Genomic DNA, 16,395 nt, shown 5'->3' with positions numbered 1-16,395 from the left:
ATATGCATTGGCCATCTTATCTGATTTTTAGGGAAAAGATGGCCATGACATTAAGAAAGATAGTCATAGTATTTATAAATAAATAGTGAAAATAAAAGTATTAATTATAGGTCACATTGCAATTTACGTACCTTTATTGTGTATGTAATGTTGATTATGGCAGCTTAATTGTAACTTATTAGACATTATAACAGTTTTTAGCAGACACGTGCAAAACTTTGCAGATAGTCGAAAGAAAAAATATTAGATAATATTTATAATATTGTTATTTTGAATAATGTACTCATATGAACTACTATAAATATTGATTATCTTTAAGAATGACTATAAAAATGCACTATTTATCAATTATTGGAGAAATTATGGCCTATGGCCATCTTTTCCGTATAACCATAATACTTTAGTTTACCCTAACTATTATAGACCGGTCATTTTGTGTGTTTTGCAAATTTACATATTTACAAAGTGACAAGCAAATAAAGAAATTTTCATAAATTTTGATCATGCTTCTTTATCACCACTTAATGTAACGTTAAACGATGCGAAACGTTATTGCTATGTTCCGATAATCGCTGCTATTATTATTTTCACGTGCGCAGATTACAAAGTTATTTTCGTGGTGTTCTTCGCATTTAATATAGGCCAATATTCTTCGTATGACATAAAATACAATTCTAATCTTTTTTATTTTTTATTATGTAGGAATGCTATATATATAAGATATCCATTGTGGCGTACTTACAAAAATTACTGGGCAGATATCGTGCTAAATTGTACAATATATATATAGGGTAACTCCGGTATATACGCCGCACCTATCAAAAACTTAATTTATTAAATATTATTTACTATGTTTATAGTAAACGAACTATATCAGTAAAAACTTTGTACTGTCTACTACTACGAAAAAAATATTAGAAATCCGAAATATTTATTTTTCATATTAAAAAATAAACTTTTTGAAACCTTGTATTTTTGCCGCATATCCCATAGGGATGGGATATATGGCTACTCATAGGGAGAAGGGGGGTACGTACGGCTTATAAAAAATTTACAAATAATGCATATAAATAAAACGTATGATGACATAATAACTTATAAAATGTGTTTATAAATTTTTATTAAGGAATAAGAATGGTATAAATATATATATGAAGTAATAAATAATAATTACAATCTTCCTACATGTATTACAAGTGTTATGACATAAGGTACATATTTCATATAATAAAAATGCCGTATATCCCAAACAAGTGGGATATACAAGACAACAAACTAAACAAAGAATACGAAAGCAAAGCACTTATATTTTGCTACACAACATGCTATACTATTTCACTACACGTATGTATCACGAAATAACCACTAAGTCTTTTTTTTAAAGAAAATAAAGGATAAATCTGAAAATTTTAGGGCTTTTTTCCCATTTATTTTCAAATCAGTTTGTGACTGTCAAGAATCTGTGCATTATAAAATTGTATTGCATAGTATAATCAAATTGAGATAATGCGCAGTTTTTTGATAGTTTGAATTGGTTCGACTGTATTGGAACAAACCCTTGATCTGAAATAATAAAAAATGAAAGCAACTCTAGTTCGAATAAACTCAATTTAAAATATAATTAACAAAGACAAATTATATTTATATATATTTATATATTATATATTTTTAAACATCAATATTTTTATTATATTATATTTATGTATTATATATTTTTATATATTTTTTAACAAAAATTAAAGGATATTTTAAATGATACTTTTCCGACGAATGTATTTTTTTAATTACGTCATTATTTAAAAAATATATAAAAATAAAATTCTAAACAATTTGTTTCAAAATTGCATTTTTTGTAAATGCAAGCTTCAAGTATTTCAACTTTAAGTTGAAATTTGTCACAGTTGGAAAAGAATTTCCCGCAATGTCAAAACAAAGAACAATATTGGAAAATAAAGAACAAAATTTGAAAAAACAAATAAATCTAAAGGACAGCTAGTAGTTACTAGTTATTGTACGCTAAAATAAAGGACCGTCCTTTACAATAAAGTACGTATAATCATCGTATCTAATGCCCATTCCGGGGAATATAGATTCCATCTTAAGATAAAATAATACCTTGGTAAAATTCGGGTGAAAATCCGAACACACTCTTGGATGTTTCTTTGTAACAATATTCAATGATCATTTGGAAAGAGTGAGGATGCTGGAATGACTAAATTATTGAGACATTAAGTTCTATAAAAATTCTTGAATTGATTAAACGGAATCAAAAATCAATAATAAGATTGGAATTAAAACTGTTTTATGTAAGTACATTCTTCCAAATTTAATCTTAAAAAACTTATTGCGAAAAATATTACTTCGGCGAGGTAATATTTTTCGCAATAAGTTTATTACAGTTTTTTTAAGATTTAAATTTGGGGAGATTATAAATGTTTTTTTCAATTGGATTGCGTTAAAAGTCCGAGAGTAACGGCGCGCACAATCATATTTCTGAAATAAATTCCTTTAAATAAGAATACGCGTATTAGTTCAATATCTAATTTTTATCGTCAAGTGGTTCTCGTATTATGCGATGCCGTAGTGATGCATTCGAGCGAGACGAGACGAGAAAATATCGATACCGAGATTTGGTCTCGACAAAAACAAATGATTGATACGATTTTCTCATCTCGATGGGCCGATATTCTCGCTTTTCGAGATTCTCAAATTTTATCGCGAGACATTAAAAAATATCGATTATCTCGTTTCATTTTCGTTTGTAAAAGGCTAAAATGGAAGTAAATTCGCAATTTGCAAATTGTGTACGTCAGACAAATGACGGTGGTAATGTTTATTTCTTATTCCGATATTTCTCCGATATTTCAAATGGTGTTTTCACCCCTTTAATCGATGAAACTATTTTTAAATTGATAGAGAACTCTATAGAACTCTTGGGGGAGCAATCAGAACTCTACTTATTTTTTCAATTTTTGGAAAAAGTGGGGCCAGTTTCACAGGGGTTCCTTATAAGATCAGACATGACCTATGAGAAAATCAGAAAGCAATAACCAATCACTTTCGCTATAAGCAGAAAGCTACAGAAAGCCGAAACCAGCGCGAGTTAGCTGATTGGCTGCTGCTTTCGGTTTTTTGCTTTTCTATCTAGATCTGAACTATCCTTAACACATACCCTGTATTCGTTTATGCAGCGGTTAGTGCAGAATATTTCAACGAGTATTAAACAAGGATTAGATACTCTCTGTGCTAATCGCTGCGTAAACGAATGCATCCATTAATCTTATAGTTTGTATGGACAAGACGATAGTGCATCATACGTGAGTTTATGTGAACGAACTGAGTATATGAAATAATAGTGAGTTTATGAAATAACTTTAATTTGAGAAATTTAAAAAGTTTCTACTATTGACATCGATCGAGTTCGGCCGTCACTCCAGCATCGCCTTATAGAAAGAAGAAAAATAGAATATACGTAAGTAAATCGTTATAATATAATCATTATAAATACTAAACCTGTATAATACTGTGTAGCAGTTATATGGTGACCAAGCATCACGCGTCACCGGCTTTAAAGAGTGAAAATTGAGCTAATCTTAAAAAAGAATGGCTCAATTTTCAATCTTCCAGAGTGAAATTTCACTCTTTAGAGTAACAATTTATTTTAAAAGTTTTTTTAGAGAGTAGGTATATGTACTGTCGAAAAGTTTCCGAACATATGAAAATTAAATTGCACAATATTCAGATTACCGTAAAAAAATCATTGGACGCAAAAAAATAAAAAATTTTTAAAAAATTTGAAACTTGTACTTTAGGTGCACGTTTTTAGTCGCTTTTCAAAAATTTTTTATCTTTATAGCTTTGTATCTTAACAAAGACCACATTGTTATGTTTCTTAAAATTACATACATTTAACACAGTGCGCAGTTTAATATAATCTTTTTTTCAAAAAATTCAAACATAGAATATGAAGCTTTACCTACAAAATGCTTTTTTAAAAATTTTCTTATGAGATTTTTCTCTGTACCAATTTTTTTTAAATATTGAACTTTAAAAAAAAACGTTTTTATCTCAAGCTGCACACTGTTAAATGTACGTAATTTGAAGAAACACAACAATGTGATTTTTGTTAAGATAAAAAACTATAAAAATATATAAAAATGTTTTGAAAAGTGGCCAAAAGTAAAATGCTAAACTACAAATTTTAAGCTTCAAAATGCTTTTTTATTTTTTTGTCTGCGATGATTTCGTACCGAGTTACGGTGACCCGAGTATTGTACAATTTTCAAGTTCAATGTTCGGAAACTTTTTGACAGCAGCACCTTATCCGTTATATATTGTATATAGTCAGAACAAGTTAGAGAAATTTCTTAGGGCGTAACCACCAATGACCACAATGGCGCTACTGGAAAATTGTTAGTCGTGAATGACTAAATAGCTGTCAATGGGAAATTAGTACTATTGTCTTTAAATGTGTTTTACTTGATTTTCTGTTAACGCCAAGTGTATATTTAACCCCCGTCGAGAAAATGAGATTTACAACCTTTAGTTACGACCTGAGTTTTCGAATTTCAATGCAGATCGTTATATTGTTTCGAACTGTATAAAAATCTGAAAAAATTCGTACATACTCGTAAAAGCCTTAACAAGTTTTTACTATAAAAGTTGGATTATATTTTATTTATTTTTTAGAGGTTTAAATTATTAAATCTAACAGAATTTATAAAAAAAAATCAACTGTGTCTTTAAAGACTGTCTGCAGAGAGAGAGAGAGTTAAGAATAACAAAAGAATAAAATATGAAGTTAAATTTTAACATTATAATAAAGAAAAAATACTTAGATATCTTTTTTTATTCAATTTTTTTCTACTATTGCAAAACATAGTTCTAATTTTACAAATATAAATTGCTATGCACATTTAATTGTTACAATAATATCAACGACCGATGACTGATGCTGCATAAACGGAAATCTTATCTTCAAAGGCTCATCAAAGACATTAATTCAAGGATACAGCAAGTTCAAAATCCAAATACATCACGTCGGTCTATTTGGATTTTTTGTTTGTTATATAATATATATGATTTTTTTACAATGTGAATTTACGCTTTTTTTTCTTTTCTTTGTTCAATGATTTTCTTGACGATTAAATTTGAATAGAATTTTCTTTTGGTTTTCAATGTCATCTAGGTTATATTTCACAATTGACTGCCTGTAGTGACAATTTACAGTGAACATAAATTATCGCATTTCCTGTGCTGGCAATAAATTTAGAACACAGCCTATACAGGTACAACAATATAACAATTTTGTACCTGTGTCAGCAAATCTTGTACTCGTACTTATTCTTCTATCTATTATTAATTCTTTGAAAAACTATTATACAAATATACATCAAAGTGTCAGTAATATATTACAAATCCTTAAAATTTAATAAAAATTATAAAAATGTATACACAAACACACAGAATTTTTAAGTTATCAACTATCGAGCGGTAATATTTACAAAAAAAAAAAACAAATAATAAATAAATATTTAGAAAGACTTTCTTCCAGTATTACAGCATCATTCAGTTTTCTTAGTACGGATTTTCTCAAAATTTTGTAAAAATCGAACTCGGAATTTTAGTTTTTATATTACAATATAAACAAACGATTATTAATTATTCTTCTTCCGATTATTCTATATAAAATAAAAATATTTTCCACCATCTTTAAAGAAGATTGTTGTCTGCACTTTCTTTCGTCGCAAACGCACTATGAAGGCGTCAACAAAACAATATTTGCAAGATGGCATCTCGAGAGCGGTGAGAGTGGAGGAAAAAAAGGAGGGAAAAAAGCGATTGAGAAAATTCTTCTCGGCTCGCGTTCGTGTACGCGATCGGGAGTGCTCACGCGTATGTACACACGCGTATGTACGCTCGCGTATACAATGCGCCCTCGCGCATGAGAGTGCGGCGAGTCGTGCAACGCGTGTGTGCACATGTCGATCGCGCTGCGTGCGTGCGTGCGTGCATGAATGCTCGCTCGAGCATTAGTGACGCGTATAAGTGCGCACCGAGTGTAAGTAGGCCACGGGCTTTCACACGATAAGACCTTATCAGAGACGCGCGCGCGTAAGCCTTTGGTTCGTATCGCGTGCCCTCCCGGCTCCACTGCCCCCTAGAACTCTACTGCTGCTTCCTCACGATCTGACCCCCTCCTCTTTGCTTTTTCTCATATGCGTCCTCTTTCTTCTGCCCCTCTCGTCACCGTTGGCAATATCAAGAGATTATCCAATTCTTGTTGTTGTATATAGCGGGGATAGCGGAAATTTTTTTGTTTTTAATGGTTATCTTGTCGAATTCTTGTCTTAAATTAGTCTTCCCAGATTAGTAAGATAATTGTCATGAGGTATTTTATCTTTAGAGAACTGTATCAATTTATATGAACGATATGGAATATTTGTTTCATCCAGCTTTTTTTGATTTTGATTCGTATTTTCCAACATTATTTTCGTAAATGAAATTAACATGTATTTTTATTTGAAAGAGATGAAAAAAGGAACGTAACATTTCACGCGATTCAGAAGTTCATCTGAAAGAGAAGTGTAGATATATTTATTATTTGATATTCAGATTACGTATACCGATCGTGAAAAATTTCCGATACAAATATACATAGAGAACGGGAATAATTAGATTGTGTTATCATAAACTTCAAATAGCCGAGTGATATTAGAAAACAACATAGTGACGACTATTAGACGTCATTATATCGTCTTTTAAGGCCATTTTGTTATTTAGGATATGTCACGGTCAGATAATAATTTTTTTTATTGTTGTCTAAATGAGAAAAAAAAGCAATATCGAAAGTTTTGGAATTTCAGTTTTATTACTTGAATATAAGGGAGAACTTGAGATTTATGAGAGAAGAAAAAATTGGAGCATTTTGAAGATTTCCAGGTAGAAACATTGTCGGCATAAATATTGTTTCTACCGAAAAGGATAATCTTAAGATAGAAGGTCAGCTGTTTTTCAGCTGTAAGTATCAGTTAATACAGTTTTAATTAATAAGGTCGGAAGAGTGACAAGCGAAAGTTGGATTTATTGCTGAAAGTATAGCATTTCGTGCAATATTTTCAGGCAGATTAATTTTGGACCATATTTCGTTGGCAAGCATGTAATGCAAAAATTTTAATGTATATCAAAAAAAGGGAAAGTGTTCGAAACAAGAAATACTTATAAGCCGTTCTTTAAGTGTAACTCTTTAGAAAGTTGCAATATAATACAAAAAGTAATTCGTTCGAAACGGAGCATTTATTTAAAGGCTTAGAGAAGCTTTTACATGGACATTTTTTATCAATTGTTTTCCTTCAGATGAATGACTAGAATTTCATTAATCTTATCCATTTGCTTTCTTTTACAAGATGACCGTAAGAGAGATTCAGACATTTCAAGTTTAATTTAACGATAAATCATTTGGACATGTGCTAAAGTCATGTTATCTTGCCTAAAAGTAGATACCAGTAATAGTGGATAACTAATAGCGAAGTTAAATTATGTATGTTTAATTAGCCTAATTAGTGAAGCTAAGTTTCAGGAAGCTAAGCGTCCAACTAACAATCGCTTATTGTCCACATAAATTCAAGCGGCTATTTGCTTTGCATTATTTCATAACGCCTGTATGCGAGAGAAATTTTCTTCGCACGAGCGCGCTTACGAGCGCGACGAGATTTTCTCCGCGTGTCACGTCCCTGGACCGCATCGGGACGCGTTAACGCCGCGTACAAATAACAATGTGGAGACCTTGAGACTGCAATGGTGCAAGGCACCGAGCGCAAAACGTTCGCATAACGCTTTGCGGCATATTACATAATGACCTGTAATATGAATGCAGCGTCGCGTCTGCTGCGTTCAAAATTGAGTGAAAGATTAGGCTGATCGTTGTTTAGGAAAAGGTAGAAAGGTAGTTCGTGCGCACCTGTGTGCGTTCAAGAGCAGCGTTTAATTGCGTGCAAAGTCAAAGTGGCAGATGAGTGTGCGACTGATTTCGTATCGTATAAAGTCTTATCGCGATTAAAGCTACTCTTAAAATATCAATAATTGTTCTAATGAAAGAAATACTTCCATCTAATCTTGAGCCAAGTATTCTCGAATAATAGAAAAACAATCTCTCGTACGTCGCGACGTCGGCGTCGTTGCAACATATTTCTTTTTTTAAAGACAAAAAATCTTTGTCTACCCGCATTTCATTGCGATAACTCGTCACAATGATGAAATATTTTCATGTTATGGAACACTAAGTACATAGTCATACGTACAGTTAGTAACAACATACTTTTTCGACGACTGATTGAGAGAAGTTATGAAATTATCCATGTCTTTTCTCCCGATAGTTATGTTTTTAAAGTACATTTTGAACATTCGTTTGAAATATCTTTAATGATTTTTTTTTCAAGATAATAATCGCAAGTCCGAATCCTCTTTTATGTATTAATGTTTCGTATGACGATGCATTACTCGTAATTTTTATTATCGACAATCGCGTTATAGTTTGCACGCAGTTTCTTCAAGTTCTTTCTAGAAATGTAAAAAAGATAAAAACAATACATTAACTCGTTTTGTATCGTGGCGAATCGTAGCCGCGTATAATAAATGTTAAGTATATAGGTAAGAAATGTTGTCGTAAAAGTACGATTGAACAGGTGCCGCGACAATAAAGCACTGGAAAAGAAAGCAGACGGGAACAACGTAGTTACGAATGACCGTGAATTAATGACATGACGCAAACTTACGAGTTGAGTGAGAATTTAACTGACAGTCACTGAATAATTGAATTCTATTTGAAGCTAATCACTCCAGATACTTATCTCATGTTCCGTCTATTATGATTGTAGTCACTTTTTATGGATGTGTCATATATAATGCAAACGATTCAACTTCATCTTCTGCATATCTCCAGCTATAAGTTATTGCACATCCTGCCTATTCTGAATGTATACATATACATGGCATGCTTGATAATTAGCAAAAATAGTGAGAAACTAAAGCCTTAACAATCTAAGCTAGATTCGGTGTTAATTTATAATATCCCGTTCTACAAATTGCACGTTAGAATCATTTTCAGTCATAAAATGCAATCATAAGTCAAACTAGAGTAGTAATTAAATTGACAACAATTTAATAATATTCATACTAATAACCATGTTAGAAAATGTAAATGATTTTAATAATAATAAGTATCTTTTAAAACTATAAATAATTTGCAGAAAAGATCATTAAATTAGTCTGTGCAAATAAATCTCTCAGAAGCCAGCCAGATCAAATGAAAAAAATTAACTCATAAAATAAATCAATTATGATTAATTTATGATTAATTTTTATTAAGTTTATGATTGATTTACGGTAAATTTATGATTTATTTTATGATAAATTCATAGAATAAAAAAAAATGGAACAAATTTATGAATTTATAAATTATATTCTCTTCTCTGACAGTGAAATTAAGAAATTTACAGAAAGTAGAGTTGACCAGTTCACCTTTTAAGAGGCATTCGATAATTTAATAATATTCATACTAATGACCATGTTAGGAAATGTAAATGATTTTAATAATAATAAGTATCTTCTAAAACTATAAATAATTTGCAGAAAAGATCATCAAATTAGTCTGCGCAAATAAATCTCTCAGAAGCCAGTCAGATCAAATGAAAAAAATTAATTCATAAAATAAATCAATTATGATTAATTTTTATTAAAGTTTATGATTGATTTACGGTAAATTTATGATTTATTTTATGATAAATTCATAGAATAAAAAAAATGGAACAAATTTATGAATTTATAATTTATATTCTCTTCTCTGACAGTGAAATTAAGAAATTTACAGAAAGTAGAGTTGACCAGTTCGCCTTTTAAGAGGCATTCGATAACTCTACGGTACTTCATTAGCAAGTAGGTATCGCTATTCGTTTTCGTGTGCAGTTTTTGTCATCCTTGGATGCATCGGCTCTGAATGACGATTGCGTCAACGCCTCTAACTATTCCCATCGGTGGCACGAGCTGTCGTTTCAGAAAGACGACCTCTTATGCAATCCCGCCGTTGTTTTTTTCCTATTTTTCTTACGGCGAGGCGCGTGCGCGCGCGTATTCTTCTTTGGAAAGTCGAGGTCTCGGCTTATTATCTGGTTACGTACGTGGAAAAGAGACCTTATCGTTCGTCGCCAAGCTGCAGATCCGCCATCCGTGCTCCGTCAGCATGCGCGTCAAGCGCGTCGTTTTGCGAAAACCTTCGCGGTCGTGCATTCAATTCGCCTTTCACTATCGCATCGGTAATAACGCAGTGTTTCTCAAAATTATAACGATCCACATTGATGCTGATTATCGAATTAGTCAATGACGTCAATTATTAATTTCGTGCAATTTTCATTCCAATTATCTGCTTTTTTTTTTAAATACCTGCCTATTAACTTGCTAATAAAGCGAGACGTATAAATAAAAAAGGGAAAAAGTGGGGAACGCAAAAGAAATAATTGAACAAATTAATTCAATTAAGCTAATTTTATTTTAATGATAATATATTTATTAGATTTATTAAAATAATTTATTTATTAATTTTTTTATTGCGTACCAATTAAAAATGATTGTGTCACTTAAAACTACTATGAGTACCTTTGAAAAGTACTGCTTTGAATGGAATATCTCCTGAAAATCTCCGAGACTAATTAAAGAAACTAATTTAAAAGAAAAAAAAACGTTAATCATTTCTGTCATATAGAATTCTGTTGCTCTTTTCAAGGTTGCACGGGAACTTGTACCATTTTGTGCAGCGCGCGTTTACGATTACATTTTTGCCCGAACGTCTCTCGGAGAACGAAAATTCTCGCGGACTCCGATCTCGATTGTATTTCGACGAGTGAGAGCGTGCGCGCCGCGCTCGCGAGCGTTTCTGTGAACTACTGTACGTGCAAAGTAGAAGGTTACCGCATGACATCAGCCGATGCCATTAACTACACTCTATTACTTCGTTCTCCGTGATGATAGCACAATCGCATTTTCTTCTATTACCGATATGCGTACGAGAATGATGTGCCGCGGTTCAACAATGAACTGATAAAATCGGCGTCGAACGAAGATAATGGCGCGCGGTCGCGATGTGAATGTCATTTGCACGCAAGCGGGACACCCCGAACTAATTAAAATCTTGGGTAACGCGTGATTAGCGGATGAGTTATTGAGTGAAATAAGAGCAGATTCGCGATAAAGCGCGCGCGTTCTGTGCGCGTTCGTTTACGTCCGACGACATCTTTTCCTCTGCTAATAAAACCGCATAACGATGTCAGCTTGCGCAACTAGTTTCACACGTTTTCAATTGTCTGAGGCATTGGACCCCAAACTAGGGCGTGAGGAAATTCTTGAGCGAGGGAGGCGTAATAATGGCTACTTCTTGGCGGCAGAAAAGAGGCTCGTTAACATACTGAAAAAAATTAATTATAACTACTTCACGTTATCGTTCCGAATATTAATATTACGAGGAATATTTTCTATCTATAAATGAGGTTGATTGTCCTCTCAATATACGTACGTCGCGCGGAAAAATATTACAGAGATGCATTTGTCGATCTAAAGTCACGCACGTTCGCTTGGCGAGCAAGCTCGGGCACGCTGATATTTTGCAAGACGCGCAAATATGTGCATAAATAAATGTCCAAGATACTCATCAATCTTTACGCCTCCTTCCATCTTCTGGAAAAGCATGACAATGAGGTCGAATTCTTGGCGCAGAGCGATGGCGCCCGATTACTTCAAGTCAAACAGTTTCGTCGAAGGTACAAAAGAAAATTTGTACCTTCGATGTTTGACTTGAAGTAATTGCAAAAAATATTTGCAAACAAAATTATTCTGGGATCGTCCAAAGACATAGAGTATGGGATTGGGCTGTCCGTACAAATGTGGTCAACTAAAATGAGAGAGAGGGAGAACCCCCACTTTTTTTAAGATATTTGGTGCGTTCGGTGAAACGCTATTAGCGCTATTTCTGTCATTCTATCTTCGGTGTTTATTAAACGTAAAACAAGGATAGAACGACACAAATAGCGCTAATAGCGTCTCCCCGAACGCACCTATCGTGACTGGTTGAATCGAAAGAAATAGAGACTAACGATATTTGTATTTTACCTCTCCCATTTTTGTTCATCAACTTTCCACACTGATGGTGCAGTCCATGCTCTGTCGTCTTTGGGATCATTTGATTCGGCTGTTGATTACGAATTGACACTGATTTTTTTAATTCTCGAAGTGCTCGCGGAACTCCGTCGTCTATTTCCCGGCGAGGTGAGTAAATAAGCATCTATCGATGCTAATGACAAGTGCACACGCCTGTGCAACCTCGTTCCTATTTTAGAATCCACTCGTATCTTTCCGCGAAGAGGCGTTACCGCCTTTCATTAAGCACCGCGACAAAAAGCGCCACGCTCTAGGACGCTCGAGAATCCTTTCGCTCGCCGTGCCTGATTATCGATCCAATCTTACCGCACGTGCGTATTTTTCTTATCCAACCGTGTGCGTATATGTAATAAAAACAATCATAAACGTTATGCTAAGTATAATTCATAGTCATATTTCCGGAGCGAGATTTCGCAATCGTGCAGAAAAACAAAGCTTATCCATTAACGATGTACAGTCGATACAATAAACCAGAGGAACGTTATCATTTCGATTTATTAATTTTCCCTTAGGAATAATTTAATCGGCGACGTGGATAACAATCTATCTTATAATTCGCTTAAAATTAGATATAAACATTTCCGCTTTTCTCCTATTTTTGTAAAATTAATTTTCAAATCATAATGTTGAATGAATTTCTTGATTAAGTTTCTACCTATTTCCGTTGGGAGTGCATGAATATTGATTATTTTGTCGAGCGTCATATCGAATCAGATGTGAAACGTATGTCTAGTTAAAGTGTGTAACGTGCGCGCGAGGCTCGCGAGCCTGAGATTGCAACCTTGAAACTGGGCACCACCTCCACCTTCGTCACTTCCATCAACAGGGCACCACCACTATCACCCGTGTACGACGAGCAAACGGTCGACAGCCGGTAGCACAGCAGCGGCGGAAGGAACAGCGACGGGTACAGCAATGCAGCAGCAACGACTAGTAGAACAAGAGGAGAAAGGGCAGACGCCGGATGGGTAGGACAGAGGGGGAGGGTGGGAGAAAGGGAGGGCCGCAGTGTTGGCGGAACGAAAGAAAGAAGGATTCCTCCCCACGCGCCAGGCCCTTTCCTTTTTCCTTTCCCGCGACTCTCCCTCTCTTCTTTCCCACCCTCCCTTTCCGTGTCCGGCTTTCAGCTGTGAGCTCGCACGTTGTGCACACAGGGAGCAAACCGGATTCGCAATAAAACGAATATCCTATCTCGAAATGCGCGGGGCCAGCGAGAGGATCTAACATACAACGTTCAAACTGGATCTCGGTCTTTCCACTTCTCTTTCTCCTTTCGCACAATCTCTTTCGTGAGAGATTCGCCCTTCCTCTCGCTCATTGACCCGAGTGAAAGGGACGTCGGAAGAAGGGATAACTAAACCGGCGTCGAGTTGTGAGAAAGGTGCAAGTACGATCCATTGCCAACCATTTCGCCGGATGAGAACATTTAGAAAAGAACGAAGAAGCGTAGAGAGATGAGAACGGAGAAGGCAAATTAACAAGTTGGGGTGAAAGAGAGAAAGAGTAAAATTATCATACAGAGAGAGAAGTCACGATGCTCTTGCAATTAAATATTGTCACACAATTAACGTTTTGCTCTTCCGATATTATTTAAGTAGTAATTTAAGGAAATAAGAGAAAATTAATCTATTTGCAAAATAATACTGTATCTCTATTTGTTTACAACTTGGCAAATTTATCTTTTTCTAAAACCTGTTTAAATTTACATAAGTTTGACAGATTTACATATATAAATTTAGATAATGTTATATCTATGCAAATTTATCTATTCTTATAAATAAAATCCATAAATAAGAACATTATATGTAAGTACTTTCCGAAAAAGATAGTACACGTGTGCTATCACCTTTTGTCTTGAGTGTATTTATAGCCGCATGAATCGTTGGATTACATGTAAGAGATAAGTAAATTGAAGATAATACCGAGAAAATTCTATTCAAACACTGCAATTTCAAAAATTGCGACTATCCACTACGATATTAGTCGAGTATCTTCAGAACCTATATTAATAAAATTTAGATTATTTCTCTCAATTTATTTATAACAAATTAATTAATACTGAACTAATATTTTTAGTATTAAGCAATTTAATAACACTAACAATAAAGTATTAATTCATGCTTTCTCAAATTTACATTTTAATATTGACAATTTTAATAATTATTAGACATTTAATAGAGAAAATATTTTTTACTATGTTCAATATCAGAAAGCAAATAATATGAATCAGATTATAATATAGAAAATAAATAGAAAATTAAGAAAGTCATAAGCGCGAGACCGTGCTATTTGAAAAGGCTGAAGCTCTCGGAGCGTAAACATGCCACGAAGGCGAGAACGGGGGAAAGAGCAGAGTGTTTAATTGCATGTGTGTCGAGGGACGGAGGAAGAGGACCTTGTGATTCTTCTCTCTCTCCCCCTCCCCCCTCTCTCCCCCTCTTTTCTTTCTCTCTCTCTCTCTCTCTCTTTCCTCTCTTCCGCGCATAATGATAAACAGCAACCGCGTGCTCCCTGCAGCGATTATGCAACGCGCTTGGCCTTCTCGTGTACTGATTGTAAATTAGACCGCATCATAAATAAATAAATAGTGCTGGGACGCGAGCGGCATCGCCAATGGGTATATCGATGGACCAGGCTCGTGGCAATCAGGCGTGAATTAATTATGTACCGCGCAATTAATGTATCAGACTACGATAACGCGCAGCGCAAATATTTGCGCGAAATGCATCGTCGTGAGAATTGCAACGCTTCTTCCGGAAATAATGCGCTCGCTTTTGCACGCCCGATAACGATTCGACCATATAGGCAAGTTATACATTGATAAAATCATTTCGCATGTCAATGATACTTATTTTTTTAATTTTCATGGTCACCAGATTTTATACGTAAAACAGATAAATGCTTATAAAAAAGGAACCAACTGATAGTCAATACCGGGCATGCTAATCTCGAGGAATCTATACGAGAGATATTACTCGTTCGCAAGTTTATATTTGCCCAAAAGGTCACGGATTTCTCATCGATTAACGATTAAATGATCAGTTGAGCAGTTGACATTTTTCATGTTATGCAAAAAGGGTAAATCTCGGTTGTCGAACATTTGTTATTCAGTTTAACCTATATAATTAATCAATAACCATAATTATTATATAATTAATTATATTATTAATCAATAACCATAACTATTATAATGTACTCCAAAGAGTAAAAAACATATTATACGTTACTGCTTATTTTATTAACTAATTGTTGTTTAGCACAGAGTTCTGAGTCATTGATCTAACAATTGTTTAAAATGTTTACGAATTGAATATGTTCACAAAAATATGAATTTTTATATTTATAACGCAATTTTAGTTACTTAGTGTTTACAAAAAATAATCCGGATACATCACATGTATGTACTAAACAAATTCGCAAACATAAATTCCAAAATTAATTGACCAAAAGCAATTGTTACGCAATGTAACGTCGTTAAGTAAGGCATCAAGTGCACGATATATGCGAACTTCTGAGCGTTAAGAGAATCATGATAAGTTGTGATTCTTCGTTTCGTCAGCTGTTTTTGCATCGGTGAGCGCGGAAGGCCGCAGCAACTAGAAGAAGGAAGCTGAAAAATGGTAAAGATGCCGTCACACCAAATCCGCCGCATTGGCAGCCGCATCAGCTGTTCCACGACCTCCTTTCGTCCGCGACGGCCCTCGGATGAGATTCGTCTAATGCGCTAAGTATAGCCGTCGTTGCTGCAATCCCGCGTACGCATCGTCATGCGTACCAGATCTGATCGGGATGACAATCCGCCTTGGAGCTGACGAGCGGCGGGGATAGTGACATGAGAACGAAAAATGGAGCTGGCCGCACATTACAAGCGAATTAACAGCGAGGACATGAAAGTTCACATGTCGCCTCGCAAGCAAACTAGTCTACTACATAATAAATAATGATGGCAATTGAACATTTATAATTCTTGTTAACGAAGGCGATTAAGAATGGCGTTTAACGAACGATACAACGTGAAAATATGCATGCGTGAGAACATTTGGTCTTTAGTCGACTTGCATAACACGCTTTTGACACGACCCCATCGCGACTCTCGTTACAAAATGTTGGAAACAATCGCGCGCCTTCAATGACGACTTGATTATATAAAACGGTGACAAAGCAGTACGTTTATTAATCCACGTGTTTCCG

General features: G+C 34.4%; 1 protein-coding gene across 2 annotated transcripts in view; it reads right to left on the bottom strand.

Annotated features, from left to right (window-relative positions):
• The window catches only part of LOC108761414 (uncharacterized), a 69,997-nt gene that overhangs the window by 51,033 nt on the left and 2,569 nt on the right, over positions 1-16,395 (bottom strand). The window contains exon 2 of one of the 2 annotated variants that reach the window (XM_018507933.1): positions 15,650-16,012. The exons of the other annotated variant lie outside the window; for it this stretch is intronic. Within the exon in view, the coding sequence (XP_018363435.1) occupies positions 15,921-16,012 (92 nt within the window). The 3' untranslated portion in view covers positions 15,650-15,920. Of the gene's footprint in view, positions 1-15,649; positions 16,013-16,395 lie in introns of those variants that run through there. 2 annotated transcript variants of the gene reach the window in all.

Source organism: Trachymyrmex cornetzi, unplaced genomic scaffold, assembly GCF_001594075.2.
Source record: "Trachymyrmex cornetzi isolate Tcor2-1 unplaced genomic scaffold, Tcor1.1 scaffold248, whole genome shotgun sequence".
Classification (NCBI taxonomy): domain Eukaryota; kingdom Metazoa; phylum Arthropoda; class Insecta; order Hymenoptera; family Formicidae; genus Trachymyrmex; species Trachymyrmex cornetzi.
This window is presented reverse-complemented; position numbering and strand designations above follow the sequence as displayed.